General features: G+C 36.7%; 1 protein-coding gene across 4 annotated transcripts; it reads right to left on the bottom strand.

The window, feature by feature from the left end:
- Window positions 1-6,583: 6,583 nt before the first annotated feature.
- LOC123877206 (hepatocyte nuclear factor 6) lies at window positions 6,584-22,129 on the bottom strand. Of its 4 annotated transcripts, XM_045923752.1 has the most exons (5): window positions 21,389-22,129; window positions 13,391-13,559; window positions 11,067-11,090; window positions 8,592-8,698; window positions 7,790-7,920 (listed from the first exon to the last, which is right to left on the bottom strand). In XM_045923752.1, the coding sequence occupies exons 1-4, from the start codon at window positions 22,107-22,109 to the stop codon at window positions 8,593-8,595; spliced, it is 1,020 nt and encodes a 339-aa protein (XP_045779708.1). In that variant the 5' UTR covers window positions 22,110-22,129; the 3' UTR covers window positions 7,790-7,920; window position 8,592. The 4 variants fall into 4 exon arrangements, with proteins under 4 accessions (XP_045779706.1, XP_045779707.1, XP_045779708.1 ...); XM_045923750.1 differs by lacking the exon at window positions 13,391-13,559 and having other exon boundaries at window positions 6,584-7,920; window positions 11,046-11,090; XM_045923751.1 differs by lacking the exon at window positions 13,391-13,559 and having other exon boundaries at window positions 6,584-7,920.
- Between the last annotated feature and the right edge of the window lie 2,984 nt (window positions 22,130-25,113).

Raw genomic sequence — 25,113 nt, 5'->3', positions numbered from 1 at the left:
GGTAGATACATATTATTAATAATATTTGATACATACATACAAAATAATTTTTTGTGCATAACCAAACAAAAGGGGCTATTGCATAACACACTGGCTTCTTAATTGATAGGATGCACGCAAAATCGAACCTGAGACCTCATTCTATGAAAAATACGCGTGAAGATACTCCTGAGAGCATTGCTACTTGTACTTACATACTTGTACATGTTAATTGTTAACATATTCAGCAATTTTACTTATATACATTTAAGTACTTTTAGGTAACCTTTGTTGTATAAAACAAAGTCGCTTCCCGCTGTCTTTCCCTATGAACGCTCTGATCTTTTAAAATACGCGACCGATTTTAATGCGGTTTTCATCAATAGATAGGGTGATTCAAGAGGAAGGTTTATACGTACAATATCTAGTTTAATTGGTTTGTATTAATTTGTTGAAATTGTTCAAGATTTCAGAAGAAATCGAGCCAACTGAGAGCTTTCATCGAAAATGTGTGTTTGAAATACGTATAACAAAATAACCACATTAGTATCTTCATTGCACCCGTGTGAAGCCGGGGCAGGTCGCTAGTTTATGTTAAATAGAATACACAGAAAACACAAAGGTTCATAAAACTAGATGATTCCCGCAACGTTGCTTATACGAGTATCTATAAAGTAAGGTACTGTATAATTACATAAACGGAAAAAATATACTATATCTATTTAATTATTTTAGCTTAAAATTGCACTTCCTGTCATCCTTTGGTACAGTAAGGTACATAAAAATTAAGTACTTAAGTCTTGCGTTGTATAAAAAAATTACTAAATGTCTAAATAATTATGTGAGCGAATGTACCGCTATATGTAGTATGTTACGGGCAAAGTGTAAAAGCGTGTAGAGTTTGCAATGCATGTTCTGGATGAATCCTTTGGAGTTTGGACAATGGTATCTAGATGTTTTTAGGAAAAGAAATTACTTCATATTATGTGTAAAAGCAAGTCTAGGCAATACTAACACTGCACGTAATTCACACACTGCACGTAACATATACATAAGTTACATGCTTGTAAAAATAAATAAGCTATGCGTAAAATTATAATATTGACTAACTAATCCTACAATTAAAAACATTATCGTAAACGCGTTTAAGCAAAGGACTCGTGTTTTTGGGTTCCGTACCTGAAACCTGCTGTATTATTCCGATTTTTTTTTACCCGACTGCGGCAAAGCCAAAAGGAAGGGTTATGATTTTAGCAGTCTATGTATGTATGTTTGTATCCAGATTCAGTGTGTTCCACCGTAGTGTCTAAAATACTGGGAAAATTTTGATAAATGAGGTGTCAATGGGTTCGTTGTTAAAGTCCGGGTGACATAGGTTGTATTTTATACGAAAAAAGTTGACCTAACGGACGTTAATCAAAAAAAGTGAAGGTCTCCAAAAAATCTTTTTTGCTATTGTATCCAGTTGGATGTCAATTGAAAGAGGAGAAAATTCTGAGCTCATGAATATAAATGTTTAACAACATTAAAATATATCAAGCGACAGAAAAACAATTTTACTCTAATATTTCAGCGTTTATTAAGACGATCGCAGTCGGGTTTTAGTTTTCAACTTTATCTTGTTAAATATAAAACAGTTGATACAATGTGTTATCTTCACTGAAGAATTCCAGAGTAACATTAGCCTTTAAAAGCATACCGAAAACTGTAGTATGCGCTACTAGATGTCACTACCAGTCGCTTAGGTGGTTAAAAAAATACATATCCAAAATTTCGTCATCAGCAGCCAAGGGACCACGGTCTAAACGGATTAAATGCACTCGTTAGACCCCTGCCGGTTCCGTAAATTTTAATATAATGCGTAAACAAAGTGATCCGTTTTTCCTTTTGAGGAACGGAACCCTAAAAATGACTTCCCAAGCGTCATTTAAAGGCCGATTCACACCAAGCACATACACGTGCCACGTGCGTAGTGACGCGCGTAACCCCTCACACACCGGGTTACGCATATGGCCATTGGCCATGCTTTACGCAAGCGGTGTGCCATGTTTCATACAGTTTCATACATTACAACGCAATGGTACGCGTTACGTCTACGCTTACGCAACGCTTATGCAGCCTGTGTGAACGACCTATTAACTTTACATGCCAAATATCATGTCAAAAATACGATTTTAGTCCTTATTTTAAAGGTGGAACCGTACTTTTGACATGACAGTTGACCCAGAGTTAAAATGGCGGGTGAAAAATCATTTTGTACGGACTATATGCATTAAAATTGATTTCGGAATTTTCTATCATTTGCAGATAAAACACTTAAATAATGTTATAAAATAAATTGATTAATATTTTTGCCGTTATAGTCCATGTCAAAATCAAATGATTTAATGAACCACCAGCTCTTCACCTATTAATATTATTAACAGCCTAATATAGGTACATTAAGCTTTTATTGATATTATTTTATTTGTTTTTATTCAATAACTACGTTTTGCACAACTCCGACTAGCTTTCTCATTAAATCTTATACATAGTAGAGAGAGCCAGCGCGTGCCAGACCTTCGTTATTTTATAAAAGCTGAAAGTTTCTCTGCGTATTGTCCCCAACACAGGAGGAACGATCAGCGACTATGAAGTTTGGATCATGGTGGCTTTGGAAGATAACCGGCAACCCCCTGCTAGACACCCTTAAAGTTTAAATTTAAGGGTGTCCTGGCAGGGGGTTGCTACGATACTAAGTGTCTAACTTGAAGCTAGATTTTTTACACATTTATTACCTGTTATCTCCCAAAGCCACCATGATCCAAACTTCACAATGCCGATCGTTCCTCCCTGTGTTGGGGACAATAAGCAGAGAAACTTTCAGCTTTTATAAAATAACGAAGGTCTGGCACGCGCTGGCTCTTAGTCCATAGGTGAAGCTTGCCCTTAAATAGTATACCTAGTCATTAAGGACCATACATTAATTATATCATGTTTTATCCCACTTTTGCTGTATTTACGCTGTATGTAAGTCACTGTAAGGACATGATAAAAGTACGCTGGAAAAGGTGTGCCGTACAAAATGACAGTTATTTTTGGTGCCCATTCAAAGCACCCGAATGGTACGTGTAGCGTGAATTAATGGTCTTCGTGTTGAGTAGGTGTTGGTACTATTGAGGATTAGCAAGCTGAAGTTGCAATGGGAATGTCATGTCTGTCGTAGAACCGACGGCCGATGGGGCAGACGTGTTCTGGAGTGGAGACCGCGTACCGGTAAGCGCAGTGTGGGACGACCTCCTGCCCGCTGGACCGATGACCTGAAGAAGGTGGCGGGGAGCGGGTGGATGAGGAAGGCGCCGGACCGTGTTTGGTGGCACGCTCTTGGGAAGGCCTATGTCCAGCAGTGGACGCTTACAGGCTGATGGAATGGAATGATTGATGCTATGTTGACAGAATATGTCTCATCATTAACATTTAGAATGACGTTCAATGCCACTATCAGCACCAAAATGGCGAAAATCAAGTCGCTTCAAAAGCAAAGAGGCAATCACAAGTCCAGCGTACTTGTGTTAGTTTAGTAGAGGTCTGTGATGTAGGTACAGTCAGCAACAAAGCTAAGTTTGTACACGCCAGTACAAGCAACTATGGACGGGTGCAAACCTCGCTTTCTTGCTGACTGTACCTACGCGGTTTCACTCTTACAGTTTAATACACTTATCATCCTCGCGTTTCTCAATTTTAAATACCACATTTTTCATATTTTTTTGTCAATTTATTAAGAGATCTAAAGACAGCTAAGTTCTACATTTCAATATTTCTTCAGTTGGCCTAATTCCTGAGGGTAAGTACTTGCTCTGATGATTATAATAAGAAAAATGTTGGAGGTAAAAGACAAGTAGAGAAGGGTCAAAGGGATCATAAATTCTAAACCCCTTCGCAAGTCCTCATTACAAAAATTTAACCACCAAACCCTTCAAAATGTTAGGTTATATTTAATGTACGGTCCTTCATTAAATCTAATTATTATAATTTATATATAACATTAAGTAATATCACGCACGAATTTACTCTCTTTGTTGTTTTCCATTCTTGTATACATATACAATTATACATATTATTACATTGGAATGTAGGTATGTAGAGATCTCTTGACTAGACGCAAATAAATAAATAACACTATGGGTCTCGGTGATTACAAAAATCGATGACCTTATACTACGCTGGATAAGGTATACCATACAAAATGAAAGTGATTTTTTGTGCCGATTCGAAATGCCCCACCGAACGTACCGGGAATTAAAAGTGACAGTTCGTGTCTAATGGTCCTCGTTTTGACAGCTGTCTTAGTAAAACGGTCTACCTCTATTTTAATCAGATACAAGTTATCCCTTAACTGCAATCTCACCTGGTGGTAAGTGATGATGCACCGACACCGAGCGTACCGGGAATTAAAAGTGACAGTTCGTGTCTAATGGTCCTCGTTTTGACAGCTGTCTTAGTGAAACAGTCTACCTATATTTTAATCGGATACAAGTTATCCCTTGACTGCAATCTCACCTGGTGGTAAGTGATGATGCACCGACACCGAGCGTACCGGGAATTAAAAGTGACAGTTCGTGTCTAATGGTCCTCGTGTTGACAGTTGTCTTAGTGAAACGGTCTACCTCTATTTTTTATAAGATGCAAGTTATCCCTTGACTGCAATCACACCTGGTGGTAAGTAATGATGCACCGACACCGAGCGTACCGGGAATTAAAATGACAGTTCGTGTCTAATGGTCCTCGTGTTGACAGTTGTCTTAGTGAAACGGTCTACCTCTATTTTTTATAAGATGCAAGTTATCCTTTGACTGCAATCACACTTGGTGGTAAGTAATGATGCAGCCTACCCATAACTAAACGAAACCTTTGACAACGAAATATCTTTTCTTCCTTTCAATGACATCAATTTTTGTAACCAACAGGGAGACCGAGATTGACTTAGGTATTTCACATTGTTCTTCACGATCCGATTTCATCGGATATTTCCACTAAACGTCGATTTTAGTCAAAAAAAATAATTTTGACTATAATCCGACTTGTTTATTGCGTTTACTATCAACTATGTTTTATGAAAGCAATGATTCGCTTGAATACACTTACCTATTATTACTTCTATCCATTTAACTACCTATATTTTTTATTTTAATATGTTACAATTCAGTACTTTATACGAAAAAATCATCAATTATGACACTTTGTCTGTCAAAATCATTCTCAGGTTAAAGTCTGCAAATATATAAAATAGATGACGCTAATCCGATTTACCCCGCGGCAGCGTTTTGCCTTTGAGTTACTCAAGTCAAGTACATGGCAGAAACACAGACATTGCAAGAGCGTTTCTACAAAATAAGCATAGATTGTTATGGCTATACTCAAGTATTTAGTCGACGTAAGCCCGACTAAATTCGAACCCATCCGGGATTTTTTTCATAGGGACTCAGTTCGCTGCGCGTCGCGGTTGACTCCGGATGGGTTCAAAATTAATCCGGTTTACGTCGACTAAATACGTAACAATCTATACTTATAATGAAAATCACTCACGATAGTTTAAACGTTAAAATAGCGTTCTACACCTTAATGGTTCGTATCAGAAACGTTGAGCATAAAAGTTTTGCACATTATATTATGTATGTTAGAGAAATTGATAATATTAAGGTCTCTCTTTCCAAAAATCAAAACAATCTTAATCTATTCAAACGGTCAAAACACGCTATAAATATAAATTAATAAATAAAAGTAACACATTTGCATCCTCTATACTGAAGAACAACTAAATAAACTAGACATTTGATTACGTTTGACTAGAAACATTAATATAATACATAGGTAAATTTTGAAAACGCAATCGCCATATTGGCTCTATGTGTCAACTGTCAAAAGTACGCTTTTCCTCTCTCGTCTGGCTTTACAAAGATTAGCCAATGTCAAGCTTTTAGTTATTTGTAACAAGTTAGTTAAACTATACAAGTATGGACCCCGTCTGTGCCAGCGCTCGCCGACAAACGCACGGCACCCCTTTAAAGCGCTTTCCAGTCAGTTTTAACAAGAAAAAAAAAACACTCCAAAACGGCAGAGCACGCCCGCCAGCTAACACCAACACAGACGAAGTCCCAAAGTACACTTTACTCTTAGATTAAGGACTAAAATTTGTGATATATAGTCCGTACAAAATGATTTCTCACGCGCCATTTTAACTCTATGGGTCAACTGTCATGTCTAAATATGGCTGAACATTAAAATAAGGACTAAAATCGTATTTTTGACATTATACTTGACACAAAGTTAAAATGGCGCGTAAGAATTCATATATATTTATTGTTTAGTAATTTACTAACAAGTATGTCTAGCCTTCTATTATAGACAAGCGTAAATTAAAAATTTATAACTCCCCCGACAAGTGAAGGTTACAGTAACTAGAAAAGAGCTGATAACTTTCAAACGGCTGAACCGATTTTCTTGGATTATAGCTAAGAACACTCTCGATCAAGCCACCTTTCAAACAAAAAACTAAATTAAAATCGGTTCATTAGTTTAGGAGCTACGACGCCACAGACAGATACACAGATATACACGTCAAACTTATAACACTCCTCCGTTTGGGTCGGGGGTTAAAAATACTCAGAAAGTTGACACATTTTTACCGACCAATCTGCTGTGTGCCTCCTTCAAGCTACTCGACACTGGCGAAGAGCATTGTGCTGTTCTGGTACTACAAAAAGCTACCAAACCAGAGAAGAAAAAGGACCAAAATCGTACTTTTGATATGACAGTTGACAAACAGACCAAATATGGCTAGTGCGTTCTCAAAATGTATGCACTATATAATATTGAGAGATCAGTTTCTATGGACCAACTTCGCACTATAGTCTTTACACACTCTGTACACCTTCCTTACTTGAAGTTGCCATCGGGAGATCTGAATGACTGGAGACGAATCTTCAAATTTTCCAAAAATCATTAGACGGTAGTCAAAAATTAATTAATGACTTTAGGCTAATCGTCCAAAAAATTTACAGCGGTCATAATTAATATCCATGAAACCATGAAGCTGAATTTGCAAAAGATGTCAATTGTTTGTAGTTAACATTTCAACGGATATGTGAATCAGCTGTGATTTATTTATGTATGTATTATTGTTTATTTGATAAAGGGGCTTATTTCCATCGGATAATAATGGTTTTGTATTAAAAATTGATCTTTTTTGACAATAATTAACAATGCCGCTTAGTAACTTACCGATACAATGCCGATGATTAATTTCGGCAGTTCATAAACCGTTAAACTCAAAAGATTTTTATTTTTTATCTAGAAATATCAGATTCTAAAATAATCAGATCAACTTTTAAAAAACCAGACATGTATGTCAATTGTTTCGTACATTTAGTTAACTTTATAAGAGATGGCCGATTAGCCTAATATGCATCATTACCTTACATTGACCATCAAAATAATTTAACAATAATCATCTTCAATATAAAACCAAGTAAAATAAAGTTAAAACCCCGTCAAATTGATCAAATTCGTCCAAACACGAAAAAAAATCGAATTTTTTTCAATGAAAAAATCCCAAAAAATTGTCGTTTTCATCAAAAATCACTCAAACAATCCGCAACCCGAGGCAACTTCGTTCTCTTTTCAAAGCACTAACAAATGCTGCTGCGGTATGGGGCGTCACAACAGGTGATCATCATTATCATCGTGGTCCTCCTCAGACTCCGCCGAGTCTAGACTGGGCACGTGATCTAGATCCTGCAGGTCGCAACTCTGGTCTAACTCCGTGGATGGCGCGTCATCATCCTTCCACTTGTCCATGGATCTTCTGCGCGCGTTCATGAAGAAGTTGCCAACCGTCGTCGGTTCTAACCCTAGTTGCCTCGCTATCGTCACTTGCATCTCTTTTGAAGGTCGCTTTGTTTCCTGAAATTGTATTACAAAGTATATTAGAACTAAGTTTCTTGTCAGCTTCATAATCGAATCAAACGTCATAAGTATAAAATCACACTAATATTATAAAGCAGAAAGTCTGTATGTGTGTGTGTGTGTGTATGTTTGTTACTCCTTCACGCAAAAACTACTGGACGGATTAGGCTGAAATTTAAAACGGAGATAGATTATACCCTGGATTAGCACATAGGTTACTTTTTATCCCGGAAAATCAAAGAGTTCCCAAGGGAATTTAAAAAACCTACATCCACACAAACGAAGTCGCGGGCATCAGCTAGTATATAATAAACTACCGCCACTACGCCTGTTAACTTCTTTACCACGCATATCTTTTTTCGTGGTCGATAAATACACTTTTTTATTCAATAAATGACACGTTGTGTCTGTGAAAAAATGGGTATTTAATATAAACGTACGGTATAAATAAAAATGGTAAGTATACTTATTTTTTATGTATGGCAGCCCTCCGAAAAATAATTTAATTGAATTTCTATTTCAGTATTTGGGTTGACGGATGGACGGACCGACGGACAGACGGACAGAGAGACAGACAGACTGAGAGACAGCAGAGTGACAATTAATAGGTCGCCTTTTTTATCCTTTAACTCTACATAAAGCTAATGATAAAAGTTTTAAAGCAATACCTTAAAAATAGCTTGCAGAGTACGCCGCTGCAGATCTGTGAAAACCAAACGCGGCTTCTTCGGGGAAGGCAGCGTATCCGAACCCAAATCCTCCTTGCGCTTGCAGCCTGCGAATATAACAAACCCACTTTGTACTTCTTGCCCTACAAATCCACATATCACAGGGACAGAAAGGCTGCGCAAAGGATCAGTCTGGCTGGAAACTTGGCACCATTTCACGCAGCCACAATTTGTAGTGGTATAGTTGATAACTGAGTAGGCTTCTGCGGTAGTGAGAGGTGCGGAAGGGTGACAGTAGTCACAAGTTGAGAAATCACTGAGCTCTCGCGTCACGTCACCACACCCCTCCCGCACCGCGCCACTACCGGAGCCAGAGGAACCTACTCAATTATGCGTTATGCCTGTAGCTTTAAGAGGGCTCTCTCCGTCACTCGTTTCATACAATCGTAGTTCCAATTTCGTTTGAATATTAAGCAACCAAAGTCCATGAAATTTTGCAGATATATTCCAGAAACTAATATCTATGTCTGTGGTTTTCCAGATTTCTGTTAAAATATTCGGTTTCAAAGTTACGCGGTCTTAAAATTTTTCATACAAATCTTTGAGCCCTTGTAATTTTAAAACTACATATTTTTAGAAAAATCTAAAACACCACAGACACAGATATTAGTTTCTAGAATATGTCTGCAAAATTTCATGGACTTTGGTTGCTTAATATTCAAATGAAATTGGAACTACGAACTTATGAAACGAGTGACGGAGAGAGCCCTGTTAAGTTGTATTGTAACATTTTTTAAAAACATAATACATAAAAGATCGCAGATATTAAATCAACAAACAATAAACACATCGGTGTGCCTAGTGGGAGATTTTTAACCTATTCGATCGCGTAAAAGTTAACTGCGTTTTGTATGGAATTGAAACAGCGCCATCTAGTGACAAGAAGATGGCGCTGTTTCAATTCGATACAAAACGCAGTTAACTTTTACGCGATCGAATAAGTTAAAAATCTCCCACTAGGCACACTGAAAGCTGATTTGTGCTGGAGCTGGAGCAACAACATGCGATACTGTAACTAGTTCTGACTTACGCAATCTCTAAAATTAATCTTATTAGTTTCTTATTAAAACGCCAAAATGGCTTAAAGATAGATGCCTAAGGGAAAGCAACGATAAGGTCTCTAGCGTGCTTGCCTAGAAAATGCCTATTCACTTTTGCCTTAGGTATAATGCCAAGAAACAAGTAGTCCAATTTGAACAAGAGGCGTATGACTGCGCATCGTACAAAGATCTTAACCAGGCTTGTACATATCTTTAGTTTATGATCTGCCCAAATCACCATGTTGCAACTTCAGATCAGGCTACTTGTTTTGCGATCATTGTACTCGAGAACGAAAATTGAAAAAATTAAAAGTTTCCGGACAGTATCGTGTGATAAAAATAACGAATTTGAAAATCCATATGTTCTCGCAGTGACCATTTTTATTAGCAAAAACGAATTCTTACTGAAACCGGGTTTTAAGTGTGTTAGATACAATTCACAAGATAATAAAGACCATGTTAAAATGTTACATGCCAAAGTGTATAATGTTAATGCCGAAGGAAAACTTAGATCTACACACAATCTTGCAAGTTGAAATATAAAATCAAGCATCTGAATCATGTGTTGTGAAATCAAGCGATGATTTTCATAGTGACAAGTTGAATGAAAACAATGATATAGAATAACGACTATTGTTACACTGTAATATTGCTAGATAGGTGTGGAAAATGATGCGTCTTGAAAAGAGGAACAGCTAAGTTTGCTTTTTCTCAGTAGAATCTGAGCTGGTGGTAGATGGTCTACAAATATATAGAATTGTTTCACAGGCGCCTGTAAGTAGCTTATAGACCATAAAGTCATCTAATTCGTTTATATTTCTTTCATTTTCTATTGCTTGTTATTTCTGTTTTAAATTGCAGAGCATTGGAACATTATACATCACATCCAAAATTTCTAAATTCTTTCTAAAACTACTTATTAAGAACTCATCTAGATTATAGACATAAATCGAATCATAAATGGAAAATGTTTTTCTCAATTTGTGGATTTATCAAAGCTCCTTAAATTGCTGCTCGGTTGCGGGAAAACTGCATCAATCATTATTACAATTGCAATCGTTGTGATTGGCTGAATTTATGGTATTCTTGTTGCACAATACATTAAAACCAATAGGAAGCAAGCATCAACCAATTCTGATTGGTTCTGATGATTGCAACCGTGACATTGTAGCTGTCATTCTAGCGCAATCGAGCCGCTGATTGCAACTTCTGATAAAACAATGTTCAAACTATCTCATTGTCTTCCATATCAAAAACGGCAGAGATAAAGTTGAAACAATATAATAATCTATTACTATTTTTAAGATACCACCACCATAAAACTTAAGATTAAAAATGAACTTTTCAAATTTACCCATATTCTCACGATACTCACTGCCTCTCTGTGGAATCTGGGCCGCTGAAACAAAGAAAAAGATTGCTTTACAAATGATAATGAAACGTTTGCATCACTAGACCATTCGAAGCCCCATCTATGGACAACAACCATGCCTCTAAACACAGACTACCGTAAAAGCCTTCTTTCGCACAAAACCTCAAATCAAAATAAAACTTTAAGATCAATGAAATTCAATTCAAATTCCAAAAGCAAAACCCTGTGCGAAAGAACGCTGGTTAAATTAGAAATCTAAAAATTCTATTCGTGATTCTTGATAATTTTATTCTATTATCTATTTTAATACAAACAAAAAAACCTGCACTTATCTAGAAATCATTTAATTAATAACACTTGAAAGTTATTGTGTTAATAAAACAATTAGTTATAACAATTATAATTTAAATGTTTTTCATTATTTTGGAGCAATTTTTGATGTACACAAACTTAATTATGACCCATTCCATATTGCACTTGAATTTCTCAATCTATCCTGTCATAGAACTGAAAATGTAATCAGCATGCAAAAACATCTGAATCGATTTTGACAAATCTTTAGCGGTTTGTAACTTATAAATCTTGTACTTAATAAAATTATTTAAAATCGGTTATGTAGAACCGAAGATATCAAAACATGACCTCGTCGACGATGAAACAATTGAGGTCAATTCAAAGAACTTTTCCCTGACATAAGCTAGTATGAAATGTAAATGCATACCTGGCGACAATGTAAACAACATTAACAAAGGATCTGAAATCTCTCAGGCACCTATAAAATCATAGTTTAAGTCTATAGCAGCCCGGGCGCGGGGGGAAAACAAAAAGGGAGGGAGGGGGGCAGCGTTAGCAGTCTAACATACATCTTGGCTTCTTGAAGCTAACAAAATACACTTACCTAATGCTAAAGAAGTATTTGTAAAAACTAAAACAGTAACAGTAAACCTTTGTTGTATAGGCAGTATCGTTGCCTCAAATGAGATGGAAATGTTAAATTAATAATTTATACAACCCCTGACATGTGGCAAATTTATGAATGAATCGATTTCAATAGTTTTCCATTAAAACGATTTTACTGACCCCAAACATGGATCATATGCTAAAGACTAGTCTAGTTTATCATAAGACACTAAAGTTATCACTTAACTGAAGTGACCTTGATAAGTCTAAGCCAGTAGGTATTAACATAAGTAATCATTCTTTGTTGCCTCTAACAAGGAGTTGGCTGTATCATAAGACTCCGGTAAAACATAGCTAAGAGTCATCCCAGAAAAGCAAGCGTTCAAAGAAAAGAAAAACATATTGAAATCGATCAATCTGTTAAGAAACTCTGTTATCACAATTATGAAAGGAAATGCACGTATATTTTAAATTTTTATTGTATTTGCGTCAGGGGTTTAAAATCAACAAATCGATGAGGAGAAAAAGATACTGCCTACCCAAAAAACATCTATGGAGAGCAAATCTCTATTGTCATTTACACATAACAATATATTAACAAAAGAAAATCATTCATTTATTTATATTGCTTCGTCTAATATAAAAAAATGCTTGTCACAAAGCGTGTGTCAAATAACATACTATAATTATTAATACTAATATAACAATTGATAAATACATACGTATAAATATTACCTTTGCGACAAGCTACTTGGATTTTATTATACCTATTTAGAAACCAAGTCCACTGCTACGCAGCCAAGGGTAAGGTTTTTTGGAAAGGGGTAATCAAAATAATTTCTTTTTTGGATGCTGAACATAAAAGATATTAAAACTGAATAAAACCATTTGGACTTTTATAGCCAACTGGAAAATGATTCAAAACTATGAATACTTAAATGAAAATACGAAAAACTTTTACCTAATATTTTACGCTCCCCAAAAGTAATTTTAAAGCCATTATTGATAGAGTCAAAAGAGCATAAAAAGACTATTTTGAAGAGAGATTATTTTGGGTTACAAAAAAATTTTGGAATCATCTATTGATAGTGACGATGCAATAGAGTTTAGTATGAAATAAGAATATTTCCGTTTTATTATTATTAGAAAGCTGGTAAAAGTTTATTGAAGATTCAAAAGAACTGGTGAAAATCTCAAAAACAAAATATGTAACAGGAGTCCCACAGGGATTAATTTTGGAACCCTTCTCGTTCCACATTTATATTAGTGACCTAGTATTGTTATTACTATTTTGAGATGATAAATTCCGATTTCTTATATGTTACCAAACTTAAAAATAATATGTAAAGGATAGCAAAAGGTTTGAATAAGGTTGAAATGGGATCTAAAGGATTATCATGGGATGCAATCACATGGGAAGGACTCACAAGCACGAAACGTCCCCGGCAGGTTCATAACCCGGTGTTTCCCATGGGGCCTGGTGCCCCGGGTACATGGGGCCTTGGGGCACGGCAGGGGCCTGATACTCCCTGGGATAAGACTGCTGCTGCATGTTGTTTACATTGTCGCCTTTTACCGTTTGCTGGTTGGGCGTATCTGGAAAGTTAGGACTTTAGTCAATTGCTTTGGTGGTATACTTCTTTCAGTTGACATACTTCACAATTTATACACAAAGAACAATATGCTTAGGTACTAATCTTTTCATTATAATATTAGATGATCACCAATTCGTGTGGATATAGGTTTTAAAAATGCCATGGTAAACTCTTTATCGGAATAAAAAGTAGTATAAGTCCGTCCCGGGTTCCAAGCTATCTCTACAAATTGATGCTCACGATTTTATCCACGTGGATTTAGGTTTCCAGTTGTGGAACCTCTCTGATTTTCCGGGATAAAAAGTAGCGAAGAGTATGAAATGCAAGCTATTTCTATACCAAATTGCGCCAAAATAAGGCTGTGAAAAGATAACAGACAGATAGAAACTCTAGATAAAAAGACTTTTTGATCCCGGGCATCTCAAATTTTTCGGAGAACCTGTGCGTTTTAAGCAATTAAACAGGAATCACTTGCATTAACGTTGAAGAAAAACATCGTCAAGAAACCTGTATGACTGAGAAATCTCCACTACGGCCAAACCCTTCTTATTTTGAGAAGAGACCGGTACTTAGTAGTGAGCCAGCGATGGGATGATGATGATGATGAGAGTCAATAAATAAATGAATTAACTATAATATAATAAAAACAAAAAAAAACATTAAGATCTCCCCAGCTACCTAAATATCACTGGAGCAGTCTGCGAGGGGTCGCCGATCGATACTTCGAGCGGCGGCGAGGGGGGGGAGGGGGGCGTGACGTCACAGGGGTGAAGAGGGCGGGGGAGCGAGCGCGCAGGGGGCACCATGTGCTAATGTTGCGATGCTCCGTTTTTAATGTCGTTTTAATCTGAATGTGTGTTTTTGGAAAGGTGTTTTGGAGATAGGGGGTTTTGGCTAATGTTTAACGAATTCTAAAATTAAAAATTAGGTTTATTTATTTATTTATTTATTTGCACCAAATAGTTGTAATAATAACGATAAAAAGAAAGAAAAGTGGTCAGGGAAGCACTTATCTCTATAAGAGATCTCTACTAGCAAGAGGTTGTAAAGGGAGTAGAATAGGTACAGCAAAGATAGACAGTATTCATAAAAAAGCTTAATAGATATTATATTTATATAGTATACAAGTATTTGTATAATAAAATGGGTTTAAAAAACTTGAGCTTGGCAGCAATCAGGCTAGCAAGTGATGATGCAGCCTAAGATGGAGCGCGCTTGCCTAGAAGTTGCCTATTCACTCTTGACTTGATGTATAAAAGTCCTGCTCTACTTACTAAGAATCTAATAAGATCGGTCTAGTATTCGTATGTATGGGCTTTTTACGACCCCTGCATGTAACACGTATTCTGAGAGCCGATAGGTTTCTTGCCGGCTCGTCTCGGTAGAAACTACTTTCCGAAGCTATGATAGAGTATTCGTATTGTAAAGCCAAAAGCCATAGGTGGCGTAGAACTCTGATTTTGAAAAATTACACAGTAAGGATTCAACCCTTCATTAAAATGTTTTCTGGTCTAATAAGAATGTAATAAGATCTACTCTCTACAAAACATAAATAATGTCTACTGTCTGACATTCGTATTTCGTAGACGGTTTTTATGACCCTTAAAACTTTACAGTGGATCTAAGGTGTTAAATTTACCCAAAGAATATAAAACTTCATTACCTATTTTTTTCTTAAACTTGTTGAGATACATTCAGAATTCAAACATGTCGTTTTATTAACCTCCAACCCAAAAAGAGGGGTGTTATAAGTTTGATGTCTGTATCTGAGTATCTGTCTGTGGCATCGTAGCTCCTAAATTAATGAACCGATTTTTTTTTGTTTGAAATCTGGCTTGATCGAGAGTGTTCTTAGCTGTAATCGAAGAAAATCGGTTCAGCCGTTTGAAAGTTCTTTTCTAGTTTTCTTCTAGAGGTTTTTGTGTTGGGGGTTTTTTAAATTTTAAGTTATATATTTATAACATCCAAAATATTTCCAACACAATTCAATTTTATAATTCCGAGAACTTCATAATCATAAAGAGTTAAACATATTTATTGCAGACTTACAAAACATTCCTACCCTCGTTTTCAATTTTATTAGGTAGGACCGTTCCTAAACTTCCATTTTTCCTAATAATTGTGCGTTCGTTCCCGGGCAACACTTTTCCCGCTGTTTTTAGGGTTCCGTACCTCAAAAGGATAAACGGAACCCGTATAGGATTACTTTAGATCCTAGCTGATGCCCGCGACTTTGTTCGCGTGGATATAGTTTTATTGTAAATGCCGTTGGAACTCCATAATATATCTTCATTAATCTATCTCCATTAATAGAGATCTATCTATCTATTTAATCTAAATTTCACCCAAATCCGTTCAGTAGTTTTGTGGAAGGAGTAACAAACATACACACACACATACTTACACAAACTTTCGCCTTTATAATATTAGTGTGAAAATGTGATAGTATGGAAAATAATCAACTGTGTAGTTCCCCATAAAATACACCCTCAGTACTAAATCACTAACAAAATACCCCAGTGACACACCCCTAAGTAAAAACTATGCCATGCTGAACACCGATCAGCAAGGCTATTCTGTATCTTTGAAAGTTTTCGTTAGACATTGAGTCCAGTTAGAAATCCATGAAATTTAGGTCACGTGTTTTTCTATTCCGTATCGAATGCGTGGCTAACTAATTACGAGTATCTAACACTTGGCAGTTGGCCAACATTAACATAGTAGCGTATTTTATCGACTTTATATGGCCAAATTAAATATCTCTGCCTGACAGGTAGCGTAGTAGAAATGTAAGACTTTTTAAATTGTACGACTTCGACTAGTTTTTAATTATTATCTATGGACATTTGACATTGACATTACATCAGTTTTAATGTAAAAGAATATTTTAATGTAAAAGAAGTACCTACATATCCTATAATGATTGTGATTATTACTAGGTATTATTACAGGAATATTTGTAATGAAAACAAAGTTCCTTTTATTGTTAAGTTAGAGTTTATTTGGTTTATTTAATTACTATTTTAATGTAAAAGAAGTACCTACCTACATATCTTATCAAGTTTGTTTATGTTGTTCTATAGATTTCCAACTTCTAATAATATGGTGTTTACTCAGAAAAATACTTTGAAAAAAATTATAAAAGTTAAATGATTTGTGAATCTGTATGGTTTTTAAAATAGCTGGTTTCAACTTAGCCAATCTCCTTTCGGTATATTATGTACCATATAATGAATTTAAATAGTAGACATCATTTACAGTTAAGAATTATTAATTTCTACTGTCTTCTATGGCAGAATTTGTTTCATCTTCCATTTGTCTACTCTGCTTCTTCAACAGATCTCCTTGTTTCTGATTTGATCACGTAGAGACACTGAGAATTAAAGCATTACCACTTCAGCTTCACCACTTGTTGAACTTTGTTGGTTACTCTGCTCTTCATCCCTGAAATAATCGACGTCTCTATACCTGAAAAAAGCTTCTAGCTATGTTAATAATATAATGGATATTTTCAGCGTTTCAACTATCGTGAATGATTTCCAAATTATAAATATATCAAGTCGACTCCTTGAAACTTTATGTACTTAGTGAGTACTTCCCGAGCATTGAGTGCATTGGTTACCTCACGTAGACATCGGCTAAAACATGGTTGGGACATCGTATTGAAGATAGATGTCCCCATTGGGCGCTGATATGTACCCGTGGCATAAAAATGCAGAGCTGCTAGGATCTGCAATAAATATAAAATCCAATTTTTGTGTTAAATTAATCTCAATATTTTCTTCCTCAATATAAATATCAGAATTTTATTTTTATTTGTTATTTTATTTTGTACCAGAAAGTTGTAACAATTAAGAGACAAAGAAAGTAAAAGTGGACAGGGAAGCACTCTATAAGAGATCTCTACCAGTGACCCTTGGCAGTGCGAGAGGTTGTAAAGGGAGTAGAATAGGTACAAAGATAGAAAATAGGTACTTTAGTACCTACATGAGACTTATCTTTAGTTCAATGCGAACAGCTGTCCTTCGTCGAGCGGCTTGGAGGTGAGGCCCGAGTTCCTCTAACACCTGCTGGTAGCCAGCCTTGCTCAAACGAAAGTTCGCAATGAACTCTGTTTCTGGCAGCTCCATTGGGTTATACATATCGCGCAGCCTGCGCCTGTGGACCCGTAGCGCCTTTTGTTGGCGCTGCTCTTCAGCATGCCCCATCAATACGGCACGAGCCATATTTTTTTTTAATTATTATCTACAACATTAACATAACCACAAAATATAGTACCTACTTGCTTACAAAACAACAATAATTTAACTCCGACCAACCAACCTTTCTTTATATTACTTACCTTTTTACAACTAATAGGTAAGTACCTAGGTACTAGGTATCAATTTTTTATTATAATATATTTTTCTGAAAAACCGAGCGGAATTCAGCCGATTTGTAATTAATAAAAATCCTTCGAAATTAAAACATCCCTACATTCGTTGAGATCGCTAAAAAATTATTACCTCTATAAAACGGACGGATTATAGTGACGAGTCGCAAAACACTGGTCCCGACTAGTTGTTAAAACGATCGTAGCCACCTAATAAAGTTTCTAACTACAAACTGTCATTTTTGCTTAGTGAATAGAGTTTTAAAAACTATCGATACGAAAACATACGTGAAAAAGCATTTCCGGTTTCTATTCCATCCCATTAATGGCTATGATCGAGAGTCATTGTCTATGACGTCATCTTGGTTAAAAACTGACGTTAGCGAATAGAAAATTTGAGTTTGACATTTAATTATTAGAAATTTTCACGAAATTAGTGTGCCACTGAGATACAGCATAACCCTGCTGTGCACCGGTTGTAATCCGTAGGGCTGTCACCTCTATCATAGTTCACGATAGTTATACAACTATTTTTTTAAGAATGTGTGTCTGTCTGCTACCTTTTCACGGTCCAACAGTTTAACCAATTTCAATGAAATTTGGTACAGAGTTAGCTTATATCCCGGGGAAGGACATGAGCTACTCTTTATCTCGGAAAATCAAAGATTCTTAAAAGCCCATCTGTTTAACCGATTTATTTGAAAAATGGTACAGAAGTGACTTGCATTCCGGAAATTGACATTAGCTACTTTTTATCCTGGAAAATTAAAGAGTTCCTACAAAATTAAAAAAAAAACTAAATCCACGCAGATGAAGTCGCGGGCTTCATCTAGTATTATTATAAATGCGAAAGTATGTTTGTTTGACGGTTTGTCCTTCAATCATGCCACAAGGAAAATAACCTTTCTACTTAAGGCCACATATTGAAAAATTTACGAATTTTGGAAGTGCATAATTTGAAAACTACAGATACATTCACTTTGATAAATGAATAATTTTTCAGGGTTTAATCTAAAGTAAGAAAACAGAAAAAATTTATAAGCCATGCCCTAAGAATATTTACGAATTTTCATAAAGTGACAGCCCTACCAACCCCCTATCAGAATTAGTGACGCTCCATATCGACCCGACCGCATCGATTGTCGACAATCGATGCACAGCTGTCGTGTTTGAGTACAAATATCGATTTTATTCAAATTTTTATTGCGTTCCTGTAGATAAAAACGTGTAAACAACTAGATAACATATTATTATCAGTAGGTAGGTGATAATATTATGTTATTCAAGAAGGCACTTAGCTTGTACTATTTATACTCACGTGTGAAGTGAGTATAAGCCGGGTTCACACTCAGCGCGCTACCATACAAACTTTTTAGGGTTCCATACCCGGAGGGTGTCAATGACCCTATTATTAAGCCTCCGCTGTCCGTTTGTCTGTCTGTCAGTGGGCTGTATCTCATGAACTCTAATAGGTAGAGGGTTAAAATTTTCACAAAATGTGTATTTCTATTGCCGCTATAACGACAAAATTGAGAATTTCAAAGAGTCTGCTATGAAAATTAAAAAAATTAAAAGTTTTATTTCTTGTACGATGGTACGAAACCTTTCGTATGCGAATCCGACTCCCACTTAGCCATTTTCGATGAAAACCTTGACTCATCATCATCATCATCATGATCAACCGTTACCTGCTCACTATTAAGCACGAGTCTTCTCTCAGTAGGAGAAGGGTTTAAACCATAGTGTGCCAAGCTGACCCAGTGCGGATTGGCAGCCTAATATAATCCTACTCTATGTTGGCAGCCTTCGAATACTTTGTATACAGCGGCAGACTAACTAGAGTGAAGGATCTCTCGGCTTGATCCTGAATCGATGATATTTCAAATATTAGACGACGGATGACGTGTTATTTGACGCCTGCCAGTGACGTCGAAGGCTTGACGTTTTGTTACAAGTTCCGGAACTGTCACGAACTGTGACAGCGGCAGTGCATTCACCTGCGATGCTTCTAGGCAAAGAAATAGAAATAGAAAAATGTTTATTTCAGTTATCATAATATAGGTACATGGTGTAGCCTATAACGTCTTACACAGCAGTGTAACACCTGGAACAGGTAGCACACTCAGCTTGCGTTGAGACGTCGGGCCCCTCAGACACAAACCTCTATAGCGAATACCTGAGGTACCAGACGCCCTAACGTTGATTTTCAGTGACTGCCTTTAATACTACCCAAACGTCACTAGCATAGAATATAATGAAATATTAAATAGGATAGCTTGCAAGGTGTGGACGAAAAAAAAGATAAGTTACGCGAGGCTGCCGCGCTAATATGAACCGTAGCTTAAAAAAAGTTTGCTAACTTTTATTTTAGTCTAAAAGGCATAGTCGCTAAAACTTTTATCGTTTTGTTAAGCCCACCGTAAAGAATGGACCACAGAATTCATACTTCACTATAATAATCCTACGTCCTACTTAATATTAACATTGATGTGTTATAATGTTAAAATGGAAATCACTCACGATAGTTTAAACATTAAAATTAATGTGGTTTTTACATCTATCTGGATTCCGAGCACAATTAACATTAGTATGTCAGTGACGCGATCTTGAAGTTCTTACCCATCCCAAAATCGCCAAACGGATCTAAAGAAGTTTTCACTTCAATAACAATCTCAATTAAATATTATGTTTCAGAGTATTGGCCCAGAAAAAGTTTTTTTTTATAAATTCACCACATCACTCAAACATCACTAAATCAAAGGTGTCAACCCTACTCGCCAGGCCCCGGTCACCGGCAGTAGTGACGTGCCGCATCGACCCGGCCGCATCGATTGTCGACGAATCGATGCACAGCTGACGTTCGCGGTGTTTGTAAACTCTATCGATTTTATTCAAATTTTTATTTTGGCGATAGCTAGTAGGTAGCTAGGATGCGGGTTTTGGTGTAAAAACACTTGAAGTTACTGACGTAATGATGAAATTAAGTAACTTTTTTGCACATGTAGTAAAAAATTTTACGGACTTTTTTGCTGGTTATTTTGTTACCAAATTTACCCTGTAGGTAAAAGCTTTCTAAAAGCTCGGTAAAGTGGGAAAACGCTTGCAGTAGACGACATTTGAAGACAGTAGATATAGGCCAAAAAACTCATCAACTTCTTAAAAAAAAATATATAAGTCTCAAGAGGCATATTTTGATAAAACTTTTAACGAAAAAATTTAAACACAAATCGTCCTAAAAAATATATCACTTCTTTTTCAGGACTCTCAAAGCAATCCTAATTTTTTAATATTTGGTGCGTTTTGTAAAAAAAATACCAAAAAATCCTATAAGAAAAAATCCCCCAATAACAAACTCAAGTAGTTTACACCTAAACTTACCTGATGCCACTTAAAAAGTAGAAACAAAGGTATACCTAAAAATAATCTAGAAAAAATATACTAAAACATGCCGCACGTACCTGCTAACCTTAACGCTGACATCCTCTGAAATTCCGGCTCCTGGAGCCATTTCCACATTCTCCTGAACGTCTCCCTTCCAGACTTGAGCTTCGACCACGGCTTGGGATTCCTTAGCAAGTCACTTAAAGTCCCTTGTGATCTACATAACACCCTTTGCGCAAAAATCGCCTGAGGAATCGAGTACCTCTTCAGTTCCCCACTTATCCTTTGAGCCAGTTCCTTCGTATTAATTTCTTCCGTATCCGCTTGAGCTTGGGCTTGGGCTTGTTCCTCCCTGGTTTCTCGCGCTAACAACGCGGCATTCAAATCCAATCCTGGACTCGGTAGAGGAGGAGTAGGCGAGCGTCTTTCGAAGGAATTGGGGGAAACACTTCGCCTGCTGTACGCCGATTGGGGGGATAAAGGTTCGTTGTACGGCGCGGGGGATAGAGACGCGTACGATTGTTGCTGTTGGATAACTGTGAAAGTTCCCCCCGCATGGTAAGCGAATTTGTCCGAGACTGTGCTTATTGGGGGAAGTGGTAGTAGAGGTGTTAATGTTGCGTAGGACGCTGGCTCTAACCCTGGAGGCGTCAAACGTCCGTTGACAGCGGATAGCGGGTGGAACGCGGCGTCTCCATCGGGCAGCAAGTCTGCTGGGGAGAGCCTCGGTGGCGACGCGTTGCTAGGCGCCACTATGACGGTGAGAGGCGCCCGGTCGCGTAGCCTGGCGTCGTCCATGGCGCGCGGCCGGCGGCTGCGGGGTCGCGCGGGCGACTGAAAAACGCTTGCGCGGCGCACCCTACCTCCCCCACGTTCCTGCAAACACCCCTATTGTATCACCCTCCAACCAAAACATCCTATATCCTATCCAACCACGCAATTTTCCACCTTATCTTAAATTTAATTGAATTGTTTTTAGATTGGAGTTATAAGTCTAGTCCGGTCCGTGACGTGAACACTACAATGCACCCTTAACCTACCCTGACGCTATAAACGAAAGCTTTTCCTAAAACTTGCCAATGCTTGCTGTCCATTACCAGTTTTAGTTTAATCAGGGTGTCTTCATAGTATTTTGGAGTAGCAATGGATTATGAATTTTAGTGTTTTCAGTGTGTTTGTTGTGTTCTTGGTAGACAGTGTCCCCGTTCGAGGTACTGTCACTTGCTAGTTGGTACCTCATGGTGGAAGTTCCATAGGAAAACCATCTTATTCAACTCTGATTCATATTTAATGATGATTTACGCTTTCAGACAATAAAGTGTCATTAACGAGTTAATATTTTAACGCTCTTCTAGAAAAATGGTTTGTTTACCTACTAATAGACTTTTTTAATAATAAAATATGGTACTTATTGGTATTGGTTAATGGTAATAATACTAACAATATATGGTAGGTGTAATAATGCAGAAGGATGTGCGAGCCTACAGTGCTATATTGTCTTGAAAAAAAAACTCCAAAATGATGTAATTAACTCTAAAAAAGTGTCACAACCCTCAGAAATGACAATTGCGATGAAGTGAGAGAGATTTTAAGTACAAGGTACAAGCATGTATAGTGCGCGACAGTTTGAGATGGCAATCGGGGCATGAGGCGGGGGGATGCCCCGCACTTCACCCGGTGCGGGTTAGCGCGGGTGCTGTCCGAGTGTGGAAACTAAATTAAATTATGGATATAAGTTTTTTCATTCCGCCGAAACTCTTTGATTTTCCGGGATAAAAGTATCCTAATGTATTAATTCAGACTATAAGCTAGGGTCAAATTGGTTCAGTCATTGTGCCATGGAGGATGTGTTTTAGTAATGTATTTCAGTCCTTTAGTCATGAGAATTGGGATGCAAAAAGGTAGTATAAGTACCTAATATAATATTAGGCTTTGTTTTATTAGGGATCATAAAAACTTAATCTTACTAGGCTTTGGTTTAGTAAGGATCATAAAAAACTCAATATTATTAGACTTTGTTTTAATAAGGATCATTAAAAACTAAATATTAGGTATAAGGCTTTGTTTTAATAAGGATCATAAAAAACTCAATATTATTAGACTTGGTTTTAATAAGGATCATAAAAAACTCAATATTATTAGACTTTGTTTTAATAAGGATCATAAAAAACTCAATATTATTAGACTTTGTTTTAATAAGGATCTTAAAAAACTTAATATTATTAGGCTTTGTTTTAGGTAATAAGGATCATAAAAAACTTAATAGGCTTTGATTTAAAAAGGATCTTAAAAAAATTAGTATCACAAGGTTTTTTTTTAATAAGAAAAGAAACTTAATATTATTAGGCTTTGTTTTAATAAGGATCATAAAAAGACGTTGAGACAAAAAGCTTGAAAAGTTTATTTTCATGTTTTAGCAGTATGTAAGCTTTGTCATAAGGTTTCTTGCTATGATGGGGTGCACTGAGCACTCGTATGAACAAGACCCTATCAAACAGGGGCGTTCTAAAGTTTTAGTTAGGGTAGGCAAATGCACAAAATAATAAAAAAAAGTTGAAAAAACTATAACGCGACTACGGAAAAAATGAGACAACTTGAACCCGACTTGGTACAAGTAAAATAAACTAAAAAGAAAGAAACAAGATTGTGCTTAGTGCTATCATCGTCTTGATTGAGATTCAATACAAAGGCCGTGGTCGAGCGTTGTCGTTACGAACTCAGAATTTTTTCCTCTTTCGTTGGACATCCCACTCGACACAATAGCAATAAAAAAAAAATTGAGACCCTCACTTTTTTTGATGTAACTTCGGTCAGGCCGATCTTTTTCGTATAAAATATAGCCTATGTCACCCGGGCCATTACAAAGAATCGATTGACACCTCATTCATCAAAATCGGCCCAGTAGTTTAGGCGCTACGGTGGAACACACAGAATCTGGATACAAACATACATACATATTTACATATATACATACATACATAGACTGCTAAAATCATAACCCTTCCTTTCGGCTTTGCCGTAGTCGGGTAAAAATTAAAACGGTTACAGCAGTAGCAATAGAGTACGTGCTCTACAACTTTATGATCCAAAAGGTATAAAGCTAGTCTCGTTTTGGTCGTAACTTGATCTTGTGTTGGACTTGTCTTATGTCTTATCTTATTCTTGACTTGGTCGTGACTTGGTCTTTCTTTTCTTGGTGTTGACTTGGTCGTGACTTAGTCAAGACTTGTTCCTAAATCTATCATGATTAGGTCTTGTCTTGGTTTTGTCTTGGCCTTGGCTTAGTCTCGTGGTATTGACATGGTCGAGACTTGGTCTTAAATTGATCATGACTTAATCTTAATTGATCGTGATTTAGTCGTAACTTGGTCCTAACTTGGTTGGTATTGACTTGGTCGTGACTTAGTCTTTATTGTCTTGATTGTGACTTGGTCTTTGATTGTTCGTAATTAGATCATGACTTGGTCTTTCTTATTTTGGTAGTGTTCTTATTTATAGTCGACATGTCCTTCAAAGAAGATAAGTCGCCTAAATAATGTTTTATTGTACCAGTTTGTCGTACGCCTATTAATAAATAAATAAAGTTTATTATAACAATAAGTTATCAGTTATCACCGTGAAGTAACATTACACGTATTGTGCAGACAAAGCATGTAAAATAGCGTAGTCCGTTAGCTACATGCCAGCGTGCAACCCGCCGACACCTGGCGCGCCACAAAGGGACGCTAGTGATGTGCTCTAGCCTTTATGTCGATAAAATTGTATTTATCGATATCCAAAGAAGCCTATTAGCCCGGTCAAG

Source organism: Maniola jurtina, chromosome 23, assembly GCF_905333055.1.
Source record: "Maniola jurtina chromosome 23, ilManJurt1.1, whole genome shotgun sequence".
Lineage (NCBI taxonomy): Eukaryota > Metazoa > Arthropoda > Insecta > Lepidoptera > Nymphalidae > Maniola > Maniola jurtina.
This window is presented reverse-complemented; position numbering and strand designations above follow the sequence as displayed.